At 33.4% G+C, this 26,565-nt stretch overlaps 1 protein-coding gene and 1 pseudogene across 2 annotated transcripts; one reads left to right on the forward strand and one right to left on the reverse strand.

Annotated features, from left to right (window-relative positions):
* The first annotated feature begins 21 nt into the window (after positions 1-21).
* On the forward strand, positions 22-10,095 carry LOC114372172 (ankyrin repeat-containing protein BDA1-like). 2 transcript variants are annotated; one of them, XM_028329613.1, is made up of 4 exons: positions 22-391; positions 461-547; positions 7,296-7,998; positions 9,225-10,095. In XM_028329613.1, the coding sequence occupies exons 3-4, from the start codon at positions 7,345-7,347 to the stop codon at positions 9,918-9,920; spliced, it is 1,350 nt and encodes a 449-aa protein (XP_028185414.1). In that variant the 5' UTR covers positions 22-391; positions 461-547; positions 7,296-7,344; the 3' UTR covers positions 9,921-10,095. The 2 variants fall into 2 exon arrangements, with proteins under 2 accessions (XP_028185414.1, XP_028185413.1); XM_028329612.1 differs by lacking the exons at positions 22-391; positions 461-547 and adding an exon at positions 7,049-7,212.
* Positions 10,096-19,325: 9,230 nt separating this feature from the next.
* LOC114370800 lies at positions 19,326-26,315 on the reverse strand (annotated as a pseudogene).
* Between the last annotated feature and the right edge of the window lie 250 nt (positions 26,316-26,565).

The following is a 26,565-nucleotide window of genomic DNA, read 5'->3' on the forward strand; positions in this document are numbered from 1 at the left end:
TTTCAGTATAGTGCATTTCACTTTGTTCTCTGGGTGCATATTTGATTCAATATAATGATAATGTTCCCTTGTACATAAAGCATGAAGATCTTTCTCAACTAACACATGATAGTCAATGTCTCAAGATCTCTGTTATACAAATGTGGATTCTGTAAATCACAGTCCATTAATTAATTGATTGTTTTAAATTGATGCATAATTTACTTTATTTTAATAACAATAGGCATATAAATGAGTTAACTGTGCGATCGGGGAATGCTTTTATGTATGAATTTCTTGAGTTACAGTCCATACAGAGATCTAGGCAATCACATTTTGAATCAAAAGATTATATAAAGAAATGGATGCAGAATTCCCAAAAAGATGTTTACCTAGGAGCCTACTTAAATGAGTAAGTAAAATTGAACAAATCAATTTAAATAATGTATGCACTATAATAATTTAATGTTCTCTAATCCAGTGCACATTGGAAAATTGTCGTTATATGTCTTAAGGACAGTTTCTTGCACAATAAGTCCAACAACTACTTGAAAAAAATTATTAACAGGTAAGTTGTATTTAGCAATACATTTACTTTATCATTAGTATTTGATAGAAATATTTTAATTGTATAATATGCATGTATGTTCTTGTTAACCAATGTTTTGAAGGAATTCAACAATAGTCAAAGAAGTAAATCCAAGGTTATTGTTAAATGAATTCAGTTAAAGTAAGTTATTTAAACAATGATTCATGCTAAAAAATTACATTTTGTTACTCTTTACACTAATTTTTTATTAACTTTTAATATCTCAATATCCTATTCAATTTAGTGTAACGAGCTAAAAGGAAGCACTGAGTGCAGGTACTACGTGATGCATTGGATGCCAACGACAGTCCTAAGAGATTTTAAGAATAATGAGAAATAACAATTATTTACTGCAAAACTAATTCAATTTGTTAGAATTATTATTATTTAAACTGATTCGTTTGTGTTTTAGTACATCATGCAATATTTTATTGATCCAAAACCATTGGAACTAGAAAGAATAAAGACAATTCACATTCAATAAATAGTATATTGTCTCAAAGTTAAAAGGTAAAATTGTAAATTTGGTCTCTCAGTCTGTCTCCAATTTCGGATTTGGTCCCTCAGTAAATTAATTCACAAATTTTGTCATCCTATTTTTTAAAATCATGCAATGTTGGTCCCCCCAGACTATAATTGGACGTTGACTGTTAGCAAGTGACGTTAATTGTCACGTGTCACGTTCTAATTGGATGATGACTGTCATGTGTCATGTTCTGATTGATCAATGAAAATAACAATGCATTTCATCTTTCATAGAGTTGACATCTAATCAGAACATGACACATGATAGTCATCATCCAATAAGAACATGACACGTGGCAGTTAACGTCACTTGCTAACGGTCAACGTCTAATTGTAGCCTGGGGACCAACATTGCATGATTTTAAAAAATAGGAGGACAAAATTTGTGAATTAATTTACTAGAGGACCAAATCCAAAATTGGAGATAAACTGGGGGACCAAAAATGTAATTTTGCCAAGTTAAAAATGAAACACTAGGTGTTTAAGTAATTTTACAAATGTAGAGTTATATTATATTAGATTAGGTTATAGATGATTTTATGTATTGACATTATTGTTTTCATTACTTTCACTATTTTTTACAATTGATAGTAATTTATTCATTATAATAAAAAATTTGAATTACCTAATCATGAAAATTGTCTGAAATTATCTAAAACTACTTGGGCTGTTCTGTTTTTTCAATTTACAGATTTGAGTAATATTAAAAAAAATATACAACATATTAAAAAAATTATAAAAAAACATCAATTTTTATAAAAACTAATGTTCAGCAAAAAACTACATCGATTTTCATAAAAAACCGATATTGTGTAGCATATTTTAACATCGATTTTTTATAACCAATATTAACATTGATACTTTTAATATCAATAATTTCAATATCGATTATAAATTGATGTTGAAAATCCTTTATAACCGATATAAAAACTTATTTTTTTTAGTAGTGATAATTCTATGTAATATTTATGGGATAGGTGTGTTGGCGAAAAATGCAGCGAAAACGAAAACAGAGTTTCAGAAGTTAGTTCAGAAGTTCAAGTCCTGATGACCAGTGCCTCAGAAGTTGTGAAGAGCACAGAAGTTCTGAAGCAACTTCTGAGGTTCTGAACTCAAAAACTAAAAAATGAAAATGAGAGAAAGATGGTGGTTGCAATCTATTTCATTGAGATTATTGGAAACAATGATTACAACAAGTATTTATAGCCTAAAGTTAAGTAACTAACTTTCCTAACTTCTAGGCCAAGTAACTAACAAACTAGTTACTCTAACAAACTTGTCCTAACTATACGGTTAAGACTAACACATGAGTAATTATGGATTAATCTCAACACACCTCCCTAATCCATAATCTCTACACCAGTCAGACCCAGCTTCCTTCTGAGTTCTTCAAATCTGTCCAGCTTCAGAGCTTTTGTAAAACCATCTGCAAGCTGATCCTGAGTAGGGCAATACACCAATTCAATCCTCCCACTCATCACCTGTTCTCTTATGAAATGAAACCTTGTTTCAATATGTTTTGACCTTCCATGTGACACTGGATTCTTGGCTAGATTGATTGCAGATCTGTTATCAATTAACAGCTTCTGAGGCTTCTGCAACTTACACTTCAACTCCAAGCATAATGATTCTAACCATACCAGCTGACAAGCTGCATAAGTTCCTGCTATGTACTCAGCCTCACATGATGATAATGCTGTCACTGGTTGCTTCTTTGATGACCAACATATGGCTACACCATTAAGCATGAACACATATCCAGATGTGCTTCTTCTGTCTACTCTGTCACCACACCAATCAGAGTCTGAGTAACCAATAAGATCCAGCTGATCCTCACCTCTGTTTGCAGGAAATACCAAACCATAGTTTGCAGTGCCCTTCACATATCTCAAAATCCTCTTGGCAGCTATCAGATGTGATTTTCTAGGCTCATTCATAAATCTACTGATGACACCTACTGCATAGCAAATGTCAGGTCTGCTATTGCATAAGTATCTGAGTGAACCTACCAGTTGTTTGTACATGGTTGCATCAACTTTCTCCTCTTCACTACATTCTTCCAGTTTTGAACTAGTTTCACAAGGATTTGAGATTGACTTACACTCAATCAACCCAAATCTGTCCAGTATCTCAAGCACATACTTCTGTTGATGCATGATCATCCCTTTCTCTGTCTTCACAAACTCCAGACCCAAGAAGTATGACAATTCACCTAGATCAGTCATCTCAAATTCTTGGTTTAGGGTAAGCTTGAATTCCTTTATTTCTTCAGGATCACTTCCTGTTAGCAAATCATCTACATACAAACAGATGATCAACATTCCTGAATCCTTTGAATTCATCACATATACACCATATTCAACTGTACACTTCTTAAACCCCAGTTGAATTAGGAATTCATCAATCCTCTTATTCCAGGCTCTGGGTGCCTGCTTCAAACCATATAAGGCCTTATGCAACCTGTACACCATACCCTCCTTTCCAGCTATCTCAAACCCTGGTGGTTGAGTTACAAACACTGTTTCTTCTAAAGGACCATTTAGGAATGCATATTTCACATCTAAATGGTATAAAGGCCAATTCCTCAAGTTTGCTAGTGCCACTACTAGCCTCACTGTCTCATGTCTGGCTACAGGTGCAAATACTTCGTTATAATCAATTCCTTGCTTCTAAAGAAACCCTCTTGCAACCAGCCTTGCCTTGTGCTTTGACACACTTCCATCTGGATTCAATTTGGTTTTGAACACCCACTTCAGATCAATTGTTTTCTTATTCTCTGGTAGTTTTACTAGCTCCCAGGTCTGATTCTTCTCAATTGAACTGAGTTCTTCCATCATTGCCTTCTTCCAGACTTTGTTCTTCAAAGCATCTCTGTACTCAACAGGCTCAGCATCTGCTAACAATGCAAAATGAATGAGATCACCCTCATCACTCACTGCATTGTCCAGTGCTCTTTCACAATCATCCAGCCTCCTAGGAGCTTGTCTAATCCTCTGAGGCCTCACAGAAGCTTCATTCTCCTGTGGTACATTACCATCCACTTCATTATCACCTTCATCTTCTGATTCATCACTCGAATCAGGGTATACGAAGCCTTGTTGAATCTCACTGCTGTACACTGGTGTCACCTGCCATTTCCAGCTTTCAAATTCATTCACTATCACATCTCTGCTAATATGCACCTTCTGAGTTGTAGGATCATATAGCTTATAAGCACCAGTTGGGTGGTAACCTATAAGTATCATGATCTCACTCTTATCCTCTAGCTTACTTCTTCTGACATCTGGCACATGCTTGTAACACAATGAGCCAAAAACTCTCAGATGCTGTACACTAGGCTTCCTTCCACACCAAGCTTCCTCTGGAACCTTCTCCAACTTCTTTGTGGGACACTTATTGAGGATGTATGCAGCTGTGGTAACTGCTTCACCCCAAAACTGATGTGGCAATTTCTTCTGCTTGATCATGCTTCTGGCCATGTCAAGTAAAGTTCTGTTTCTTCTTTCAGCAAGCCCATTATGCTGTGGTGTATATGGAGCTGTCACCTCATGCACAATACCCTGACTTGTGCAGAATGCTTCAAAATCTTTTGAAGTATATTCACCCCCACCATCTGTTCTTAAGATTTTAATTGACTTATCACTCTCCTTCTCAATTAAAACCTTAAACCTCTTGAACACATCCAAAGCTTCACTCTTCAGCTTTAGAGTATACAACCACAACATCCGAGTAAACTCATCTACAAAAGTGATAAAGTACTTGCTGCCACCTAAGGAGGGCACTTCAAATGGACCACAGATGTCAGAGTGTACCACTTGTAATGCAGCACTGGCTCTCTTAGGTGCTTTAGTCACAAATGGTAGCCTACTCTGCTTGCTCTTCACACAAATTTCACAGATTTCCCTTCTAGCGTTCAACTTAGGCAGGCCATAAACTAAATCTTTAGAATTCAATTCACTCAGACTTCTAAAGTTTAGATGACCATACCTCATATGCCACAAAGCCTCAGTTTCTTCACTTGTAACTCCAGACATGCACATCATCTTATCACTGGAGATGCTGCACTTGTAGGTCCTGTTATTTGACAGATTAGACTTCAGCACCAGATTCTTCTCTGCATCAAACAGTTTCAGTGAATCACCATCCATGGTTATTGAAAAACCCTTCTCCACCAGCTGACCTATGCTCATCAAGTTGCAATTCATTTCTGGAACATACAAGACTTTTTCAATTATCACCCTCTTCCCATCATTCCCTCTGATGACAATATTTCCAATTCCTTCAGCTGCAAGCTTTCTATTGTCACCAAGCTTGATACTAGTTTTCTTGCTATTATCAAAGCTTGTTAACCATTCTCTATGTGCAGTCATATGATTGGAACATCCAGAATTAAGATACCATTCTTCATTCTGCACCTTATCTTCACAAGTTGTAGCCATCATCAACACAGTATGAGGATCTTTGCCCTGAGCCACATTAGCTTCTTCATTATTCTGCTGATCCTTCTTGAACCAACACTCATCAGCAAAATGTCCATACTTCTCACAGTTGTAGCATTGCACTTTACTCTTATCAAACTCCTTCTTCTTGTTATGACCTCTGTCAGAGCCTCCTCTTTTAGAAGATTCAGCTTTGTCATCAGTCTTGGCCTTCCCATTATTAGACCAATTTCCTTTGCCTTTTCCCTTCTTCTTGGAGTTCTTTGAATTTCCTTCCTTCTTTGAAATTTGTGCTTGCAGTGCTTGTTGTACTGATCTCTCAGTACCTCTATCAATTACCATGAGCTCATGTGCTTCTAATGAACTCTGCAGCTCCTCAATCTTCATGGCTTTCACATCTTTTGCTTCTTGAATAGCTACAACTATGAAATCAAATTTAGAGGTCAAGGATCTTAATACCTTTTCCACCACCATTTGATCAATAATGACTTCACCACAAGTCTGCATCTGGTTCACTAAAGATGTCAGTTTTGAGAAGTAATCCCCAATTTTCTGACCTTCCTCCATCTGCATCATCTCATACTTCCTTCTGAATGACTGAAGCTTCACTTGCTTCACCTTTTCACCACCATCATGATATTTTTCAAGAATATCCCACGCTTCTTTGGATCTTGTGGCCTTTGCAATCTTCTCAAAATGATAAGAATCTACATTCTGCTGAATGTAAAACAGAGCCTTACAATCTTTCTTCTTTGCTTCTTTGAACACCAGTCTTTGTGCTTCAGTAGGATTCGCACCCAAATCCTCATAGCCATTCTGCACAAGATCACTCACTTCTTGCGCACCAAAGAGAGACTTCATCAAAGCACTCCACCTATCCCAGTTCTTTCCATCAAGAACCAAGATATTGGATGAAAAACCACCGTTGTTATTCATTTTACTCGCCAAAGATCAAATCACACCTCACTCAGTGTTTCCCAATGTGTTTTCCCTTCACAAATTCACTCGTGTTTCCCTAGATTTCAACCCAACGCTCTGGATACCAATTGTTGGCGAAAAATGCAGCGAAAACGAAAACAGAGTTTCAGAAGTTAGTTCAGAAGTTCAAGTCCTGATGACCAGTGCCTCAGAAGTTGTGAAGAGCACAGAAGTTCTGAAGCAACTTCTGAGGTTCTGAACTCAAAAACTAAAAAATGAAAACGAGAGAAAGATGGTGGTTGCAATCTATTTCATTGAGATTATTGGAAACAATGATTACAACAAGTATTTATAGCCTAAAGTTAAGTAACTAACTTTCCTAACTTCTAGGCCAAGTAACTAACAAACTAGTTACTCTAACAAACTTGTCCTAACTATACGGTTAAGACTAACACATGAGTAATTATGGATTAATCTCAACAAGGTGGGTGGGGCTTTATATATCTATATATTTTGTCACATTAAGCGTGTACAAGTGCAACCCAATATATATATATATATATATATATATATATATATATATATATATAATTGTAAATTTCTTTAGCTTTTCGGGTTGGAGGTTTCAATGTTGTTGCCCAGTACTACATCCTTCTTCTTGTAACTTTCATAGTCTTTTTCTAAGTAAGTAATATTGCTAGAAAATCCTCCCTTCAAATAGGCTAATAAGAAACCACTCATAAGAAGACACCAACAGTTTGTGTATGTATTCTTCTCCCATGTACGTTAAGCAGTATTCTGAGAAATAGGTGGTTCTGGTTTTACGCCTAACTTTCTTGTTGCAGGAAGCAGGAAAGTAGCTGATACACTTTTCAAGCGTCATCTCGAAGAATTATGACTTCAAACATGAATACAACAAGCGAAGATCATCGGGTGAATTTGTACCGTGCCGCTCTAGAGGGAGACATAAACTGTCTCTACACAGTGATTCAGTTAAACCCGCATGTTTTGGAGGAAATAGATTCAATACCATTTGTTCAAACTCCTTTGCATGTTGCTGCATCTGTTGAGAATCTCCTTGTCGAGCATCTCCAATTTTCTATTGAGATTATGAGATTGAAACCTTCATTTGCTGGGAAACTGAATCCAGAAGGATACACTCCCATCCACCTTGCTCTACAACGCGGCCATGATAAAATGGTTCTCCGCTTTATATCCATCAACAAAGATCTTGTTCGTGCCAAAGGGAAGGAAGGTTATACTCCGCTGCACTTTGCAACTGAAAAAGGAAAAATTGATCTTTTGGCTGAATTTCTTCGGGTTTGTCCAGATTCCATTGAAGATGTGACAATTAGAAACGAGACTGCGTTGCATATTGCAGTGAAACATGGAAATTACGAGGCTCTTCAAGTCCTACTTGGGTGGCTCATGAGAACTTTCAAAACAGGTGCTAGGCAGTTAGAAAAAACAATATTGAACTGGAAAGATGAAGAAGGCAATACCATTTTGCACGCAGCTTCGTCACGCCAAGATGACTCAGGCGTACGGGTAATGTATCCTTTACTTCTAACTCATAACATCTTCAATGCATTCATTTTAAGCAACTTTGCATTCTTAAAGTGGGTAAAAAGTGAAAAATTATTAACTGATTCAAGGCTAACCACTCTATCATCTGTGATGTCAACCTATCATCTGGTGACATATTGTTAATGAGTATATTTAGTGAGAATATGTTTAATTATTCATGTGTCATGCCATTATCACTCGAGACCACGAATGACTTGATAATACTGAAAAATATAATAATTTCTCTCTAAAGAGGATTATATACGCAATTCATTCACATGTTTAAGCAATTCACATTTTTTATACTTTTTCTTTGAACTTTTTTTTTTTTGTTTTGTCATCCATATAGTAATTTTTTAAACAAAAAACAAACTTTTTATTCATAAACAACTATGCTTAAATTTAAATAGCTCACCTTGTCAATAAAATGATTTTTATTCATAAATAATTATGCTTAAATTTAAACAAATTACTTTGTCAACTACTTTGGCTTCAATAAAAAAAATCCTTAATTTATGATTAAACGAGGGTAAAAACATTTATGTGCACTCTAATTAAATGAGTATAAAAATTTACCGCAATATATTAAAATTAATCTCTTTATTATTTCTTTTTTACAAATAAACACTTCATTGCTAAAATACTCAATATTGTAGAATATCTTGATGAGTTTAATTTTAATGCATTGATATATTTTTTTCCTTCATCAAATAACTAGAAATAACTTTCCATACGACTTTATTAAATGTTAACAAATTTTTATTAAATGTTAGATTATGATTAGATAATAATATAAAAAATCTTTATACTTCAAATTTATTTTTTTATCAAATTCTATCTTGATTGCTATATCTTATTGAATGATTCAACAATAAATTTTGGTTAGTATATATTGGTTGATTCCTTAATATTGTAAAGTTTAGTTTTTTTTTTGTGTTAGAGTCAGTAAAGTCTAATTTTTATGCAAAATAATATATATATATATATATATATAACATTTTTACACAAATATCTATAAGAAAACCTTATGTGTACATCATATTATCATTGAATAAGAAGACGTAATACAATGGTTAAATTGAATGTTAGAATAAAAAAAAATTGCAATTAAGTTCGTCTCTAATAGGTTTGTATGTTTGGGGTTTTTTTGTTTTTAATAAATCTAGTCTCTAATAGTTATGTAGTTAATTAATTCTTCGATATCACAGATGGTTCGATTGTTGGTAAAGACTAAGGTGGATTTGAAGGCCAAGAATTTTGAGGAAAGATCAGCATTTGACATGGCTGAGCCTGATGGAGAGATCAGAAGTATATTAGTTGGGGCAAATGCGAATTCCTCCGTTACTGATGTGGCCACCTATGCAGAATTATTAAAATCGAAAATGACATTTATTGGGAGAATAAGTATCTTTATATCTCGCATTAAAAGAGATATAACAGAAGACCAACGCAATGCTTATCTGATTATTGCAGCTCTTATTGCAACCGCCACATATCAATCAGTATTGAGTCCCCCTGGTGGACTGTTTCAGGCTAGCGTTGGGGACAATATTGCAAACACTACTTCTCTCAATTCTACATCTATAGCTATCCCCATGGATTTATTGGGGACATCGATTCTGACTGGACCTGAATTCTTTTTTTTCTTGATTTACTCTATAATTTCCTTTCTGGCTTCAACTATGATCATCATTATTCTGACTCCAGCAGGGATAGTGGACAGAATGATGTTGATGTCAATTTTTTGGTTTCTCATCAGCTATGTCTTTTCTTTGTTGTTGATATCACCTATCCCTGTAAACCCACTTGTTGGTTTTGCTATTGTGCTTTTAACATTATCAATCTTCCTATCTATGAGGAAGTTGTTCCAGGTCTGGGAAGAAAGGAAAGGTTGTGGTAGATAGAGTGTGGGAGGAAATAGACGGTAGATATAGAATTGCTGCAAATTTGCTTGTACACTACGGGTCATATTTTTTTTTTTAATCATAGTTAACTATGCGTCAGCGATTGCATTGTATGTTGCATTTGATTGAATGTATGTATTTTAACTATGGTTTAGAAGTAAATTGTTTGTTCCTACATGTGTGATGTGACGCACGGACTCATGCATGGCCTTATGTGCAGGCACTTTTCATTCTCTAATTTTGATCTTCGATGATTAGAAAGTTTATAGATTAAATTAGAAGAAAGAAACGAAAGTTTAGTACAAGTGACAACAATTAAAATATTTTCTTGTTCAACAAAGGTAATCATAGACATGGACTTAATAATGAATGAACAACCTATCACTAGATTAAAAAAGAGATGTAGAACAACTTTTTAGTACGGTTATAAAAACACCTTTCTAAAAAAATGCATTGGCATTTTTTATAAAGAAAAGCGTTATTTTAGAATGGATGTAAGGAACCATTCTTAAAAGTTCTTTTTAAAATAACTATAAGATAAATTGTGCTAAAAGATTACCTTTTTTCAGAATGGTTATATGTCAAATTGTTCTAAAATGTTATCTTTTTAGAACGGTCATATGTTTAACCATTCTAAAAACTTTGGTGCTCTAGAAAATACCAATAAGTGACTCATTGTCTCTCACACTTTGTTCTCACTCACTCTCTCTCGATGCTTCTCTTGAATCATCGTTGTGTGCCACTACTGAGACACAAAGAGTCTTGTTCACAACAAAGCTCCCTTGCCACTGCCATTGTGTGCTTGTTCAGAGTCTTATTCTTTCGCCTCCGCCATAGTCCACAATGAAAGAGAATACGAGTGTTACACATATAGTAGAATAAAAAAGATTTATTTTGTATCTAAACTATATTAAAATAGATTAATAAGACAATTAAATGTGTACCTATTGATAAGTTCTTAAAGCATAAAATTTTATTCAATAGTATAAAAATTTCATGTGTGTTCATACCGAGACTAACCATTGTTGTTAACTTCTTTGACAAGCGGAATAAAGATTAAAAAAATTAAAATATTTTGATTTTTCCATTCTAAGAGAATAACAAAAGAATATGTATATGTACATTTGTTCAATGTGCAATCTAAGGTCCTTCCTATAACACATAGAAAACTTCTTTTTTCTAACAAATTAAATCAAAAAAACTAATATGTTCTTTATTTTTATTTACTAGCTATTAGCATGTTTAAATTTTTCTAACATAGAGTCTTATTCTTTCGCCTCCGCCATAGTCCACAATGAAAGAGAATACGAGTGTTACACATATAGTAGAATAAAAAGGATTTATTTTGTATCTAAACTATATTAAAATAGATTAATAAGACAATTAAATGTGTACCTGTTGATAAGTTCTTAAAGCATAAAATTTTATTCAATAGTATAAAAATTCCATGTGTGTTCATACCGAGACTAACCATTGTTGTTAACTTCTTTGACAAGCGGAATAAAGATTAAAAAAAATTAAAATATTTTGATTTTTCCATTCTAAGAGAATAACAAAAGAAGATGTATCTGTACATTTGTTCAATGTGCAATCTAAGGTCCTTCCTATAACACATAGAAAACTTCTTTTTTCTAACAAATTAAATCAAAAAAACTAATATGTTCTTTATTTTTATTTACTAGCTATTAGCATGTTTAAATTTAAAAACAAAATCCCCTTTTTGTTTCTATATGGTAGCTATTAGCATAAAAATGAAATCCTTTTTTGTTTCTATCGGCTAACTATTAGAATATTTAAAGATTGAAACAAAACTTGTTTCAGTTTCCAAACGTAAACATGAAGTCCTTCACATTTCTCAAAAAGCTTACTATGCATGAAATGATCACCTCACGTTCAGTTTTGTTTTTCACAAAAACATTTCAATTATATTGATATTATTTATATTTTTAGTACTAGCAAAAAATATAATAATATTACACTTAAAAAATTAATTAATCATTTGATCATAATAAATTCTCAAATTTAATTAATCATCAAATATTAAAATAATTTGTTTAACAAATATTAGAACATTGTGTGTAATTCCATAAGTTCAAAACTAAGCCAGTAATATATTAATCAAATTAATATATCAATCAAGGTAGACATCTAGCAATACTCCTTGATGTATAGATAACATGAAGTAATATTTATTACTCGTAAGAACCAAATAGAAAAATAATATAATATTTTCTTCTATCATTTATAGCTCTAAATTAATTCTAGAGTATGATATTTATGTTAAACTCAAATAAGTTAATAAATGTATTCAGTGAATAACTTAGGAAAACTCATTTCTTTATTCATTCAATTGTCCTGTCCAAGGTCTTAATTTTATTATAGAGCTCAAAACTCATTAGAGAGTTGATGAATTCCATCTTGATTAGTGATTAACCACTCTACTAGTATTTAGTTATATCCAATGTCCGTTCAACTAGTACTCTAAAGTATTAGGTGTTCGGAATAAAAAATATAACAAATGACATGTTAATTACTATGACAATCTCAAATCAAAGAAAATTTTACACTTCTTTTTGAGAATTTCCTATTAATAGTTTAAGGTATCATTATCCAGTAGGAAATCTCAATTGAGTTAGTTCAATGATCAAATCCCTATGCACATCATCTAAATTAATAAATGAGATCTATTAATATTCATCAAATGAATATTATCACATATAGTCTATTTGAATTATCAATATCATATTCATAATAATTATATGATAAAGAACAATTTAACTTAAAATTATAAGAGACTTGTTTTTCATTTTCATAATCTCTATTATGATAACAAATCTTTAATTTTAATCAAGGACCTTATCAAGTTAACTATTTTTATCAAATAGTATAAAAATGATAAAGAAATAACAATACTTTATTATTAGAATTAGAATTGATTTCATGTGAGATTTTTATGCCTCAATTGCAATTTCACCCTTAATTGTTAGGGATTTTGATTTCACAACCTCTGATTCTTCATTCATTAAGAGTAACATTGCGACTCCCGATGTCTTCTTTGGTGCATGCTTAAAATTCTGAGGGTTTATTTGAGGTAAGAATCAAGATTGGAGTTTTCAAAAGTGGTGAATGTGGAGTTTTGTAATGTTGTCTTTCAATCATATGATCTCTAATTTGTTGTTTGACTGCAGCTTCTTGAACTCAACAACAATAAGGAGGTTATTTATGGTGCTCTTGATGATTGGGTTGCCTGGGAGAAAAACTTCCCCATCATCGTCGAAAACAATATCAATCTTTCTTGAGAAGGAGCAATTATGGCATAAGGTTGTGTAGGTATCAGTACTTCTTAATTCCTCTTCTTCTTTTATATGCATTTTGGTCTGATCTGTTGGCATGTTAGTTTTAGGATTTAGAGTGAGTTTTCAATAAAAGAAGTTAAGGAGTACTTCTAATATTTCAAGATAAAGGGTTGGATTTTAGTTCATCTCAGTATTGTTTGTAAACTACTTTGCAGGTTTAATATCCTATCCAAGGTAACTAAATGGATGTTGAGCAAAGGGTAGAGGATGACAATGGGGACATATGGCCAACTAATACTAGCTTTAGATATGGACCATAGAGTGGAAGAAGCACAAAAATTTTGGGAAATGAAAATTGGTTTTGATTTTCATTCAGTTCCTTGGTAATGTGTCATCTAATAATATATGTATATTATTGAAACAACATGTTGGAGGATCTTGTAAAGGTATGCTCTCCATTTTTTGTGACATTTCTTATATTATTTCTGATAAGCAACATCACTTATGTAAGTCTTCAATGTGCTTGCACTCACCAATTTAATTGTCATGTACATTATGAAATCACGTTTTGTAATGTTCCATGCCCTCTTTGTACATGTGAAATCACTTTAAATAGAGACCAATTATTGTACATGTGCTCTAATTAACATTTTATTGCTCAATTCATAGATGTTTTGATTGGGATTATTAATAAGTAAAGGGGTCATAATTACAATATCCTACTAACCTAAAATCTTGATTCTTCATATATAACAAACATTGGTTAGTGGTACTTACTAGATAACATAATATCCTTTTTATAGCTTTTAGATGTGATTCACGAGGATCAAACTGAAATCTAGCACACAAACATCCACTATACATAGTATTAGGTCTACTACTAGCAGTTAGATACAAGATAGATCCTATCATACCTTTGTAGATCATCTGATCTATTGGTTTACCTAATTTGTCTTTGCTTAAAGGAGTTGAAGCATGCATGGGGGGGGGGGGGTTCATAGGCTTAGAATCCTTCATCTTAAACTTCTTCAAAATCTCTTTAGTGTATTTTTGTTGGTGAATATAGATACCTTTGTTATCCTGCTTAATTTGAAGCCCTAGAAAGAACTTGAGTTCTCCCATCATGCTTATTTCCAACTCACTCTTCATTAGATAAGGGAAATCCTTGCACAAAGATTCATTAGTAGCTCTAAAAATAATATCATCAACATATATTTGAACTATAATAAAATCTTTGTCGACTACTCTTCTAAAAAGAATTATATTTATTTTGTCTCTCATAAAACTGTTTTCTAAAATAAAAGATCCCAGTTTGTCATACCAAGCACGTGGTGCTTGCTTCAGACCATACATAGTCTTTTGGAGTTTGAAAACATGGTCTGGAAGTGTATGATCTTCGAAGCCATGAGGTTGTTTAACATATATTTCCTCTTCAATAAATCCATTTAGAAAAACACTTTTAACATTGATTTGAAAAAACTTTATGTTTTTATGAGCAGCAAAAGAGACAATGATTCTTATAACTTCAAGTCTAGCAATAGGAACAAAGGTTTTGGTAAAGTCCATAGCTTCTTGTTGGTAGCTACTAACCTTGGTTTACTTCTTACAACTTTTCCTTGTTCATCTAGTTTATTTTTAATGCCCATCTTGTTCCAATGATGCTTTTGTTTTGAGGCTTGGGAACAAGAATTCATATATTGTTTCTGGTAAATTGGTGAAGCTCTTCTTTCATGGAAGTGATCCATTCATCATTTGTAAGGGCTTCATCTACGGTCTTGGTTCTATCTCAGACACAAGAGCACAAGAAGCAAGATCTTTAAATGATTATCTGGTCTTGACTCCTTTAGTTTAATCTCCAATAATCTAATCTTATGGATGATAGTGGATAAATTTCTAATACTTCATATGTGGCCATTAATATGAGGAATCTTCAATTTGGCGAAATATTTCATTAACTGTTTGATCCGTCTTTCTTTAGGGGATACAGAAGAACCTATCTGCATATCTACAAAATCATCCTTAAGATCTAACTTCTTATTAGACGTTAGTCGATCATTGAATTTCGCATGAATGGATTCTTCTACAACTAAAGCATTAAAAACTCTATATGCTTTAGATGAATCAGAAAAGCCAAGAAAAAGATTCCTTTATCCACTTTAGAGTCAAACTTAGCAAGTTGATCTTTAGTGTTCAACATAAAGCACTCACATCCAAATGGATAAAAGTATGAAATGGTGGATCTTCTTCATCTTCATAAATCATAGGGAGACTTTTTGATCAATGATCTTATCAATATTTTGTTTTAAACATAGCATGTTGTATTAACTGCTTCTACCCATAAATGTTTAGGAAACGAGTTTTGATAGAGCATGGTTCTAACCATCTTTTATAGAGTTCTATTTTTCCTTTCAAATATCTCATTTTGTTGAGGTCTTATCGGTGAAGAGAAGTTGTGGAAAATATCATTTTTTCACAAAATGATTTGAACTTAGCATTTTCAAACTCAGTTCCACGGTCACTTTTGATAGAAGAGATACATAAGTCTTTCTCATTTTGAACCCTTTTATAGAATATTTCAAAGACCTTAAAAGATTGATTCTTATGAGCAAGGAAGTATACCCAAGTATGTCTAGAATAGTCATCAACTATAACAAAGTCATACTTCTTCCTATCATGAGTTGAGCAACCTGTGTCTAGGTACCAATAATTATCACTTGCCCCTTCAATTTGAGTAGTTACCATTAGCAGTACCTGTTCAGTGTCATCATCTTCTTTCTGAGCCAATTTTGCATCATCACCTTTAGGTTCTCTTTTGTTATTGGGTTTGCTGTAACACTCATCAGCAAAATGCCCAAACTTTTGACAGTTAAAGCATTGAATACTTCTTTTGTCGAACTTCTTTCTATTTGAAGAGTTTTGGGAATTGGATCCCCTTCCTTTCTTATGGTCCTTATCATTGTTCTGATTTCCCTTCCATTATTGCTCTTTACTTCAGTTTTCTCTTTCTTCCATCTATCACCATGCTTCTTTGGATTAGACCGTGCTTGCAAGGCTTGTTCACTTTTCTTCTCATTTATCCTTTCATTCATTCTCTATTCATGAGATTCTAAAGATCCTTGCAATTCCTCTAGGCTAAGCTCTTCAAGATTTTTGGATTCCTCAATGGTCAAACTTGGGTGGCATGGTTCTAAGCACCTTCTCTACAACTGATTGCACAATTATCTTTTCTCCATAGCCCTTCATTGAATTCACCACTGTCTGCACTTTTGTGATGTACTCAGCAACTGATTCATTCTTTTCCATTTGTAGTAGTTCATATTGTCTCCTCAGAGTTTGCAGCTTGATCTTCTTGGTTTTTGTGGCTCCATCATGAGATTTCTGCAGAATGTCCCATGCTTCTTTGGAGGTTTGAGCCATTGCTATCTTTTCAAAGTTAGCAGCATCTACACTTTGGTGCAAAATGAAAAGTGCCTTGCAATCTTTCTTTTCTTTTTCTCTATCAGCAGCCTTTTGTTCATCTGTTGCTCTCTCTCCCACAGGTATATAACCTTCTTCTACGAACTCCCAAACCCCTTGGAATCGCATCACCACCCTGATCTGAATCTTCCAATTTTCATAGTTCTTTCCTGTGAGAACGGGTAGATTTGCAAGAATTGAGCCAGATACTGCAGCCATCAAAGAACTCCTTCAAGAACACCTCCAAGAACCTTTCTTTAGCGATTCTTGCCCCTTTTATCGAAACCAATGCTCTAGATACCAATTGTTGGAACACACACTGTTCCTCACTCAATTGCAAGAGATGCAATTCACTCCCTCACACATTCACTCGTGTATCACTCACTATTTTCAAGCAAAGAATTGCACACCTACACACTAGGAATAGCACTAGAGATTGAAAATGATAGAATGAATAATCCTCTTTATTAAGATGTATGTATGTCCTTTTATACAAGCAAAACAGAGTAACAACCCTTCACACTTAGGCTAGCACTTATAACAGAATTTTAAAATTTTGTTACTCTCTCTTATATTCAAAGTACAAACAAATCTACACCACACAAAACAGAATTAAACTCTCACATAGGTGTTCACTTTACTCATAGTCACCAAATTTAAAACCGTTTGAATTGAGACTTTTCTTGTTATTTTGATATTAAAATATGTTGATGTTATGTTTCTGATATAAGTTAGTATTAGTCAGCATGTAGTAGGTGAAATTGACTGAAAGACCTTGTTTTAAGGGAATGGTTAAGCTAAGTCAATATGGGGTGTGTTGTGTTGCTTGTAACTTTGTATTTTCACCAATTTCCAGTCAGTTGTGTATGCTGGAAAAGCCAGAACAAAAATACAATTCTATCTTCCACCATTTTCTGCTGGTTGTGATCTTTCTTTTATGCTCTCTTCTCCCACTTCACTCATGTTCAGTTTTTAGTTTCTTACTTTAACACGGTATCAAGAGCTTCAATGATCTTTAAGGGTTTGTGTGAGAGAGAGAAAGATAATCTGAAAAGCAGTTTGAGTGTGTAAGAGAAAACCAGCAAGAAAACCTCACTCAAAAAACCTTCAACCAATGGCTTCCAATAGTGAATCCTTACCTCCACCTCCAGTGCTTGCAAGAGAGCATTATGATATGTGGGCTGCCAAGATGAGAACTTATTTGAGAGCTCAAAGTCTGTGGGAAACAGTGGAAAATGGAAGCAATCCAGCTCCTTTACCCGATAAGCCTGTTGCCACTCTAAATGTTGTGAATGAAAAGTTATCAATGAATGATGGTGTTGATAAAGCAGATGATTCTGTTTATAGAAGTATAATTGGTAGTTTGTTTTATCTGTCAGCAACAAGACCAGACATTGTGTTTGCTGCAAGCTTGCTTTCTAGATTCACACATTCACCTAGTCAAATTCATTTTTGTGCTACCAAGAGAGTTGTGACGCATATAAGAGGTATAACTGATTATAATTTTTATTTCTTAAAAACTGAAAGTGGAGAACTTCAAGGATATGCAGATAGTGACTGGGCAGGAAGTGTAGATGATGCTAAGAGCACATCTGATTATGCTTTCTCATTTGTTAGTATTGTTTTTTCATGGAATTCAAGTATGCAAGACGTTGTGGCCCAATCCTCAACTAAAGCTGAGTATATTTCAGCTGCAGCTGCAGCAAATCAAGCTATTTGCCTGAGGAAGATTTTGTTAGATGTGGGTCAAATTCAAGATGGAGCTACTGTCATTTGGGTGGACAATAAGTCAGCCATTTGTATTGCCAACAATCCTATCCAGCAATGAATAACTAAGCACATCAAGGTGAAGTTTCATGCCATTAGAGAAGCTGCGAAGTCGAGAAATTAGTTTGGAGTATTGTAGCTCTGAAGAACAGATTGCTAACATAATGACAAAATCACTTTCCAAGGGAGAGTTTGAAATGTTGCTGTTATGTTTATGATATAAGTTAGTATTAGTCAACATGTAGTAGCTGAAATTGAATTAAAGACCTTGTTTTAAGGGATTGGTTAAGCTAAGTCGGTATGGGGTGTGTTGTGTTTCTTGTAACTTTGTATTTTCAGTAACTACAAGCCACTTATGTATGCTGGAAACACTAGAAGGAAAATACAATTCTATCTTCCACCATTTTCTGTTGGTTGTGATCTTTCTTTTATGCTTTCTTCTCCCATTTCACTCATGTTCAGTTTTTAGTTTCTTGCTTTAACAAAAACATGTTGGTGCATACTTCAGGAAATATTCACTAGCGAGACCCAGATCACTCAATGAATCGGAACTTCACTGACCTTCATAGAATATTAGACATAGCAGTGGCAAACCAATATAATACATGCTACATATAAAGAGAAAACTATAGCAAAATACAAGAGATTCTATTACTTTGCCACAGATAATGCTAGATGAATTAGTCCTTTATTTTTAATAGAGTATATTATAACCATTACATTAATACTCAATTAAAATACAGCTAAGTGGACATAATACTAATAGTAAATGTCTTGTAAATACATAAGAAGGAATAATATACTTTACATAAGAATAATGCTTCTTAATGTATAGAAACTCACAACCCTTCATCTTCTGAGACTTCATTTTCTAATTATTATTTCAAACATAACTATCTACACTACAGATAGTCAAATTTGAAGCCATAATGCTACCGCTACCATATATTTCTTCCTGTACTATTCCTTGTTCCAATATCCCTCTTCTTTTCATGACACTTAAGTCTCTTGTACACTATGGAAAATGTCCACCATACTCCCGAGTACAAGAAGAAGAATAAACACAGCATAATCAAATTGAAATATTTGGTAGCATTAGTCGGGGATATTACCCTTATAGAATATAGATAACAGTAGGCAAACCAAAACATTGGCGTGAACAATATAGTACCCACTATCCCACTTGGCGTGAGAATATACATTGTTACGGTTGAAGTCAAAAGAGAAAGTGAATTGAAAATCGATAAGGTCAAGAAATCACCTTCAGAAATGACAGAAGTCCCAACATTAATTCCTTGGGTAGCAATAGTAGTAGAATTGAGGGAAGTGATATTAACATTATTATTATTATTGTTTCCAGCATTAGCCTGAAAAACTCCACCAGGGGGACTTAGTGCTGATTGATAAGTTGCGGTTGCAATAAGAGCAGCAACTATGAGAAAAGCTTGGCGTTGGTCCTCTGTTATGTCGCTTCTAATGCGAAGTACAAATATAGTTATTTTTCCCATGAGTGTGATGTTCCATCTTAGTTTATCTGCAAGGGTGGGAGCATTAGTAATTGATGAACCTTGTTTTGCACCAGCCTTAACTAATGCATTCCTTATCTCTGCGCTAGTTACTACATCTAGTGCTGTTGAGTTCTCCAAATTCTTGGCCTTCAAATCCACTTTAGTCTTTAGCAACAATTGAAGCGCCTATCCCACCAAAATATAAATGAAAACAATTGTTAGAACATCTCCAATGACAATTCTTAATTATAAGGTTATTAAGTTTATAGAACAAGTTAGTCAAGATCACTAATAGAGGTGACTGCTACGACTTCTAGATGTAGGAAACAGTTCTTATATAGGAACTAAATTCTTATGATTAAAAAAAAATATTGAGATGATAATTGAGATTCATTTTATGTTTTCTTAGATAATTGTATCATTAGAATAGAAAGTAGTTAATATCCTTAATTATAACTAGGCGAAGAGAGGCACTCCTTGCCTCTCTGTATATTTTACATAAAAATAATAAAATAAAAGAAAGAAGAAAAGTTTAGAAGTTAAAAAAAGAGTAAGGAAAGAAAGTAATTAACTAAAAAAAGTAGTGGAACAGTTGTTAAAAATAAAATAAATTGCTGAAGGATAAAACTAAAATGTAGACATCAAAATGGGATGTTTCCTTTATTATTAGAATAGATGTAACATGATAATTGATAACTAAACCATATTTTATGCGTGACGGGATGAGAGTTTTTTGCCATAAAATTCTTTAATTCTTATGTTTTATTTTGGCACAGCTCACATTTTTAGTTAACAATGCAACAAGAATGGAACAAGTAGGAAAGTAGCCTAAAAAGGATGACTTGAAGAATATTTGGGCACCTCCTGGCAGTTGTGCTATGCACAACACAAGTGTGCTGCAATGATCGTGTTCATCCATGAAGGCACCATGCAAATTCAAATTTCAAAAATCTTGCACTTTCAACATGATCATGCTAATCTGAGCATGACCATGCTGGAATTTGCACCCATTTAGTCACAAAGTTGATTATAAATAGAAAAAAAAAAGGACAATGAGAGTTATTGTATATTTTACTCTGTTTTGAAATTAGAATACCCTGAGTGAGTGACTGAATGACTCCGAGGGAGCTTTTGAGGATAGGAAAGAATGTGAAGAACCTCACGGGGGTTCTGAATGCAAAATTTCATACTCTTTTTTATTGTTCATGCATCTCTGGTGTTGTTAATTTGCCTCCACGTGCCTATGGCTGGTTGATTTCCCCTTTTCAGGGTTATGATGTAATTGTGCTTGTAAATGTCAATTCTTACTAATTGAATTTTGTAATTGACCAGTCAATTGAATTGTTCTACTGCTGTTATTTACCTATTTAGAATTGATCACTCTAATACATTAGTTTTTTATTTGTTAGTGACCATCTATGTGTAATTGACGAAATTATAGAACAATTGGGTTTATAAAATAGCAAATGGCCAAATGTATTTTGTGAGCTTCTGACCAAGTTAATAATCTTTAATATTTCTCTTTGTGTTTATGTCTTCCTCAATTTAAATCCTAAATGACCAAATAGGAATTAAATTAAGGAAAAGACTATCAATAACACTTGATCATAATCTATTAGTTATTTTAAGATAATTATGGTCTACAATTGAAAATTAATTAAAAAATCAATTGAAATAAGAAATTGGAGAATTTATTTGTGATAATTATTGTGCATATTGTTTCATCTAATTCCCACAACAATTATCTCACTTTTTTCCTTATTTATTGCTTATTTAACTCCATTTAATTAGGATTTATTGTTCTTTTAGGTTTTAGTTTCATGTAGTGAGAAGCTAGGAAATTTATTAGCTTTTATTGTGTTTTGTAGAGTGTTAGTGCATTTGAAAGAGAAGATGAAGATCTCAAGAAATTTGTCGCTCAACGAATCAGTTTAATCACTCAACAAGAAAGGCTCCTAGAGAGAGAATGCATGACACACTTCTAGGAGCCATAATAGTGTTTTAGTGTTGCTCAACGAGCAACTTCTCGTTAAGCGAAGTAATGCCTCTACCAAAAGAGGAATTAAGGATTTTTTTAATTGGCTCAAGAACTCATGCTCGCAAAGTGAATTGTTCGTTCTACCAAGAGAAGATTTTGCAATTTCCTGTAATTCGCTAAGTGAGCGCTGCTTGCCAAGTGAGTTGGCCTTTATGCAGAAATGACAAAACAAATACTCTCATCCTAGGGGAATACTGACCAAGGGCTTTGTGTTGGCAGTTGAAGCTTCACCTATCTTTGTCTTTCTTCATCTTCCACCTTAGTTCGCCATTTTTGCTTGCAATTTTACATTTTATATGTCTCTCATGACAATGAGAGGCTAGGAAATCCATTGATGGAGGTGCACTAAACACTCTTTATTGTAATTATTCCTAGTGTCTATTTAGTGTTATTTTGTTTCATTGTCATTGTCTTCTTTCCTATATTATTGTCTTATTTATGCTTTAATCACTCATATGCAAGTGCTATAGTATGATTGTCATTGGGAAATACTATATTACTAATTAAAAACTGAATGAAGGCTTCTAATGGATTCATATCTAGATGGAATGATATTTATTAGCTCTGTTTTTAATTCTTTCTTTGATCCAAATAACTTGGTTTAACTTACTAAGAAATTAGGAATAAGTTAAGTGACTACCCTTTTACTAGGGTATATTTGTGAGTTAGAGTTACATTTAACTTAGTATTGAAGGATGAAAAATTGTATCCAAAGTTAGTTTAGTAAAGCCAATCACCCAACATCTTTCAAAAATCTGCATTAAACTCAGCTTTGCACACAAACTGTTTGCTTGTTTGCCTCTCAGAAATTTACTTTGTTTTAGTCATTTACAATATTGTTTGCTTTAAATTTCTACAGTCTTATACAAAAAATCAAATTATCCTTTGCCTAGAAATTGGTTTACACAAATGGATTGATACAAACATAACCTTTGTGGATACAATCTGTATACACATTTTAAAAAATTATACCGAATTGGTACACTTATCAAATGACGTACGTAACACTTTGCTTAATTGAAGTTATAATCCTAGGCTTTTTTATATGCTAGTCTCTTTGATGGTGAACTTCTTGCTCTTCGGATTCTATTTCTTCTGAGTAATTGAACATCCTTTTTCCAAACCGTGAATTAAAACCCAAATTATTCAGTTTATTGTAAAATTGGATCATTTTGGAATTACATTTAATCTTTGGATACGATATCTAAACTTAAGTTCATTGTAACTATTGTATATTAGCAAACATATTTTATGCATCAATAAAGCTCACTTAACCCTAAACCTTAAATTTGATATGTTATTATATATTAACTTCTACAGCAAAACCTCTTAGAGTTAAATATTTAATTTGTATCGATAATTAAAATATTTCCGTGCAATGCTGTATTAAAAAGTTTAATTTGTATGTCTTATTAGCATCAAATGCTTTTGTATAAATATCTAATAAGATTTGAGCACTTTGTTGTATTATCCAAGTAATTAATTGGCTTAAATCTACTTCTAGTTTCTATAATTTTTTATTGCACAATTTTAATCTATTAGAATTTTTTATTACACATTTAATCCTTATATTTTTAAAATTTAATAATTTTGATTTATTGTTAGTTTGTCGTTAATCTTTAATAAAAATTATTAATGGGACATTGATATATAGATAACATGTCAGTCCAACAAACATATTAACAAACCACAACACTATCAATATCATATCAACACATTATCAATGTTACATTATCAAACTGTCATGTACAACATGAGTTCCACATCAACACAAGCTTGGCAGGCCAACAATTTTCATTTAAAAAGTTGACAGTAGGTACTGCTAAATTCTAAAAATATTATTGAAGACCAAATGTGCATTAATTTAAAAAAAATGTAGGATCAAAAGTGAATTCAAGTATGATTAATATTATGTGAGGATAAGGTGAATTCTTATGTGTAAATATTTTACACTAGCAGCTTATATAAGTTAAACTCTTAATCAAAGTTAAGTTCCAAATAGACAGAGATGGGTACCTTTAGGTCATTCATGAGTGCAGAAACGTGCAAAATGGTGTTGTATATACGCGCAAATCAAAGTTGGATGGAATCGATGAGAAAAATGAACTACCTATCAATCCAAAAATGTATGCACTAATTAGGCAAATTTATGAAAGGGGGTTAGTTTTAAAAACTAATTACTAAAGAGGGTTTCTTTTTAAATAATTTACAACCAGGGTCTGTTTTTTGATGGGTACCGTCATTGAAATTGGCGAGAAGCTTGGTGCTGCCATTGAAGATGGCGAGAAAGCTTGGTATCGCCATTGAAGATGGCGAGATAGCAGCTTACGTGGAGGTGCTGCCCGTGCTACTGGCGAGACACATCCACGACCTTGTCTCGCTGGAGCCACTGGTTGCACAAGGCCGTGGCGAGAAAGCTTAGTATCGTCATTGAAGATGGCGAGATAGCAGCTTACGTGGAGGGTGCCGCCTGTGCTACTGGCGAGACACATCCACGACCTTGTCTCGCTGGAGCCACTGGTTGCACAAGGCCGTGGATGTGTCTTGCCAGTAGCACGGGCGGCACCCTCCACGTAAGCTGCTATCTCGCCATCTTCAATGGCGGTACCAAGCTTTCTCGCCATCTTCAATGGCGGAACCAAGCTTCTTGTCAACTTCAATGGCGGTACCCATAAAAAAAACGGACCCTGGTTGTAAATTGTTTAAAAAGAGACCCTCTTTGATAATTAGTTTTTAAAACTAACCCCCTCTCGTAAATTTGCCCACTTATTACATTCCTAAATTAATAAATATATATTAAATATAATTAAATTTAAATTAATTAAATACATACGAATTAGTATTAATAACTCTTTTAAATGCTATATAACCACGTTAGCAACTAAAATCTTTATGATTAGTGTACGCAGTAATTATTCATATGTTCACCAAAATTGCAATAAAATTACTAACGTAGATTGTTCAAATTAAGGGATTTTTTTAGAATGGGATGTAGTTTAGTTAGTTAAATAAAGTGTGGGAATGTTATAAATTTCACGAGACATTAGATTCAGTCAAGAAGACATATTTTAAAAGATTTAAAATAAATATTCTCTTTTTTTAATTATAAAATTATTTCAACTAATGTACATTATTTTAGAAAATTAATTAATTTAATTAATCACATTAAATTTATTAATTATTTATACTATCATTTTAAAATTATCATTTTGTTATTTTTATTTAATTATTTATTATTAATGTTCGGATAAAAAATAATTAAATTCAAATGAATAATAAAAACAAATAGTTAATACATAAAAGAATTTTATAAAAAGTGACAAAGTTATGAGAAGAATCTTATAATTAACTTTCAAACATAGAGAGAAAAAAAGATACGTTACCTGTAAGTTATTTTTGCGTGACGAAATATGCAAAATGGTATTGCCTTCTTCATCTTCCCAATTCAATGTTGTACGTTCCAAATCACGGGCACCTTTATGGGGGAGTTCTCCTAAGCCACCCAACTAGGACTTGGAGAGCCTCGAATTGTCCACATCTGACTGCAATATGCAGTGCAGTCTCACTTTTAACTGTTACATCTTCAATGCAATTTGGACAAGCCAAGAGGAATTTTGTCAAAAGGTCAATTTCTCCTTTTTTACTTGCCAAATGCAGTGGAGTACGACCTTTCCTCCCTTTGGCTCGGACGAGGTCATTGTTTATGGATACAAGGCAAAGAACCACGTTATCATGGCCGTGTTGTAGAGCAAGATGGATGGGAGTCAATCCTTCTGGATTTTGTTTCCAAGCAAAGGAAGGTTTCAACCTCATAACTTCGGTAACAAATCGGAGATGTCCAACCGAAGCAGCAACATGCAAAGGAGTGTCAACAAATGGAATTGAATCTATGTCTTCCAAAACATGTGGATTTTCCTGAATCACTGTGTAGAGGCCATCTATGTCTCCCTCTTGAGCAGCAAGGTTAACTCTTGACCTATCTTCTCTTGTCGTGTTCATGTTTGAAGTTATAATTCTTCGAGATGAAGCTTGAGGAGTTTCAGTTGGGTTGCTGCCATCCATTCATTTGTTTATATATTCGTTATATTTTAAGCGTGTTACTTCATGATGAGCATATATTTGATGATTTGTAATTGCATACAAAAAATGTTGTCATAATTATTATTAGACTTAAATATATTTTTTATTCCTGATGTATACTCAATTTTTACGTTTGATCCATGATAAATTTTTCTTTCGAATCGAATCCTTAATATTTGAAAATTTTTGTTTTAGATTCCTGCTGTTAGTTAAGTGATGATGTGTCTATTAAATATTTGATAACACGATTTGTGACGATTTAAAAATCGTCAATATTTATTTCAAAATCAAATTTAAATTTTTTGACACCACCCGCAAGGTCCATGCAACCTCGATTCACCCACAAAGAAGAACATTGCCTCACATGTGAAACTCACCCTCGACATCAAAGTCACGTGCCACGACTTCCACAAAGACTCCTCCACCCTCCGCCTCCATGGCCGCAACCTCTAATCCAACCAGCACGTCACTGCTAGCTGCTTCCGCACCCTCACCGTCGA

Source organism: Glycine soja, chromosome 10 (assembly GCF_004193775.1).
Source record: "Glycine soja cultivar W05 chromosome 10, ASM419377v2, whole genome shotgun sequence".
NCBI lineage: Eukaryota > Viridiplantae > Streptophyta > Magnoliopsida > Fabales > Fabaceae > Glycine > Glycine soja.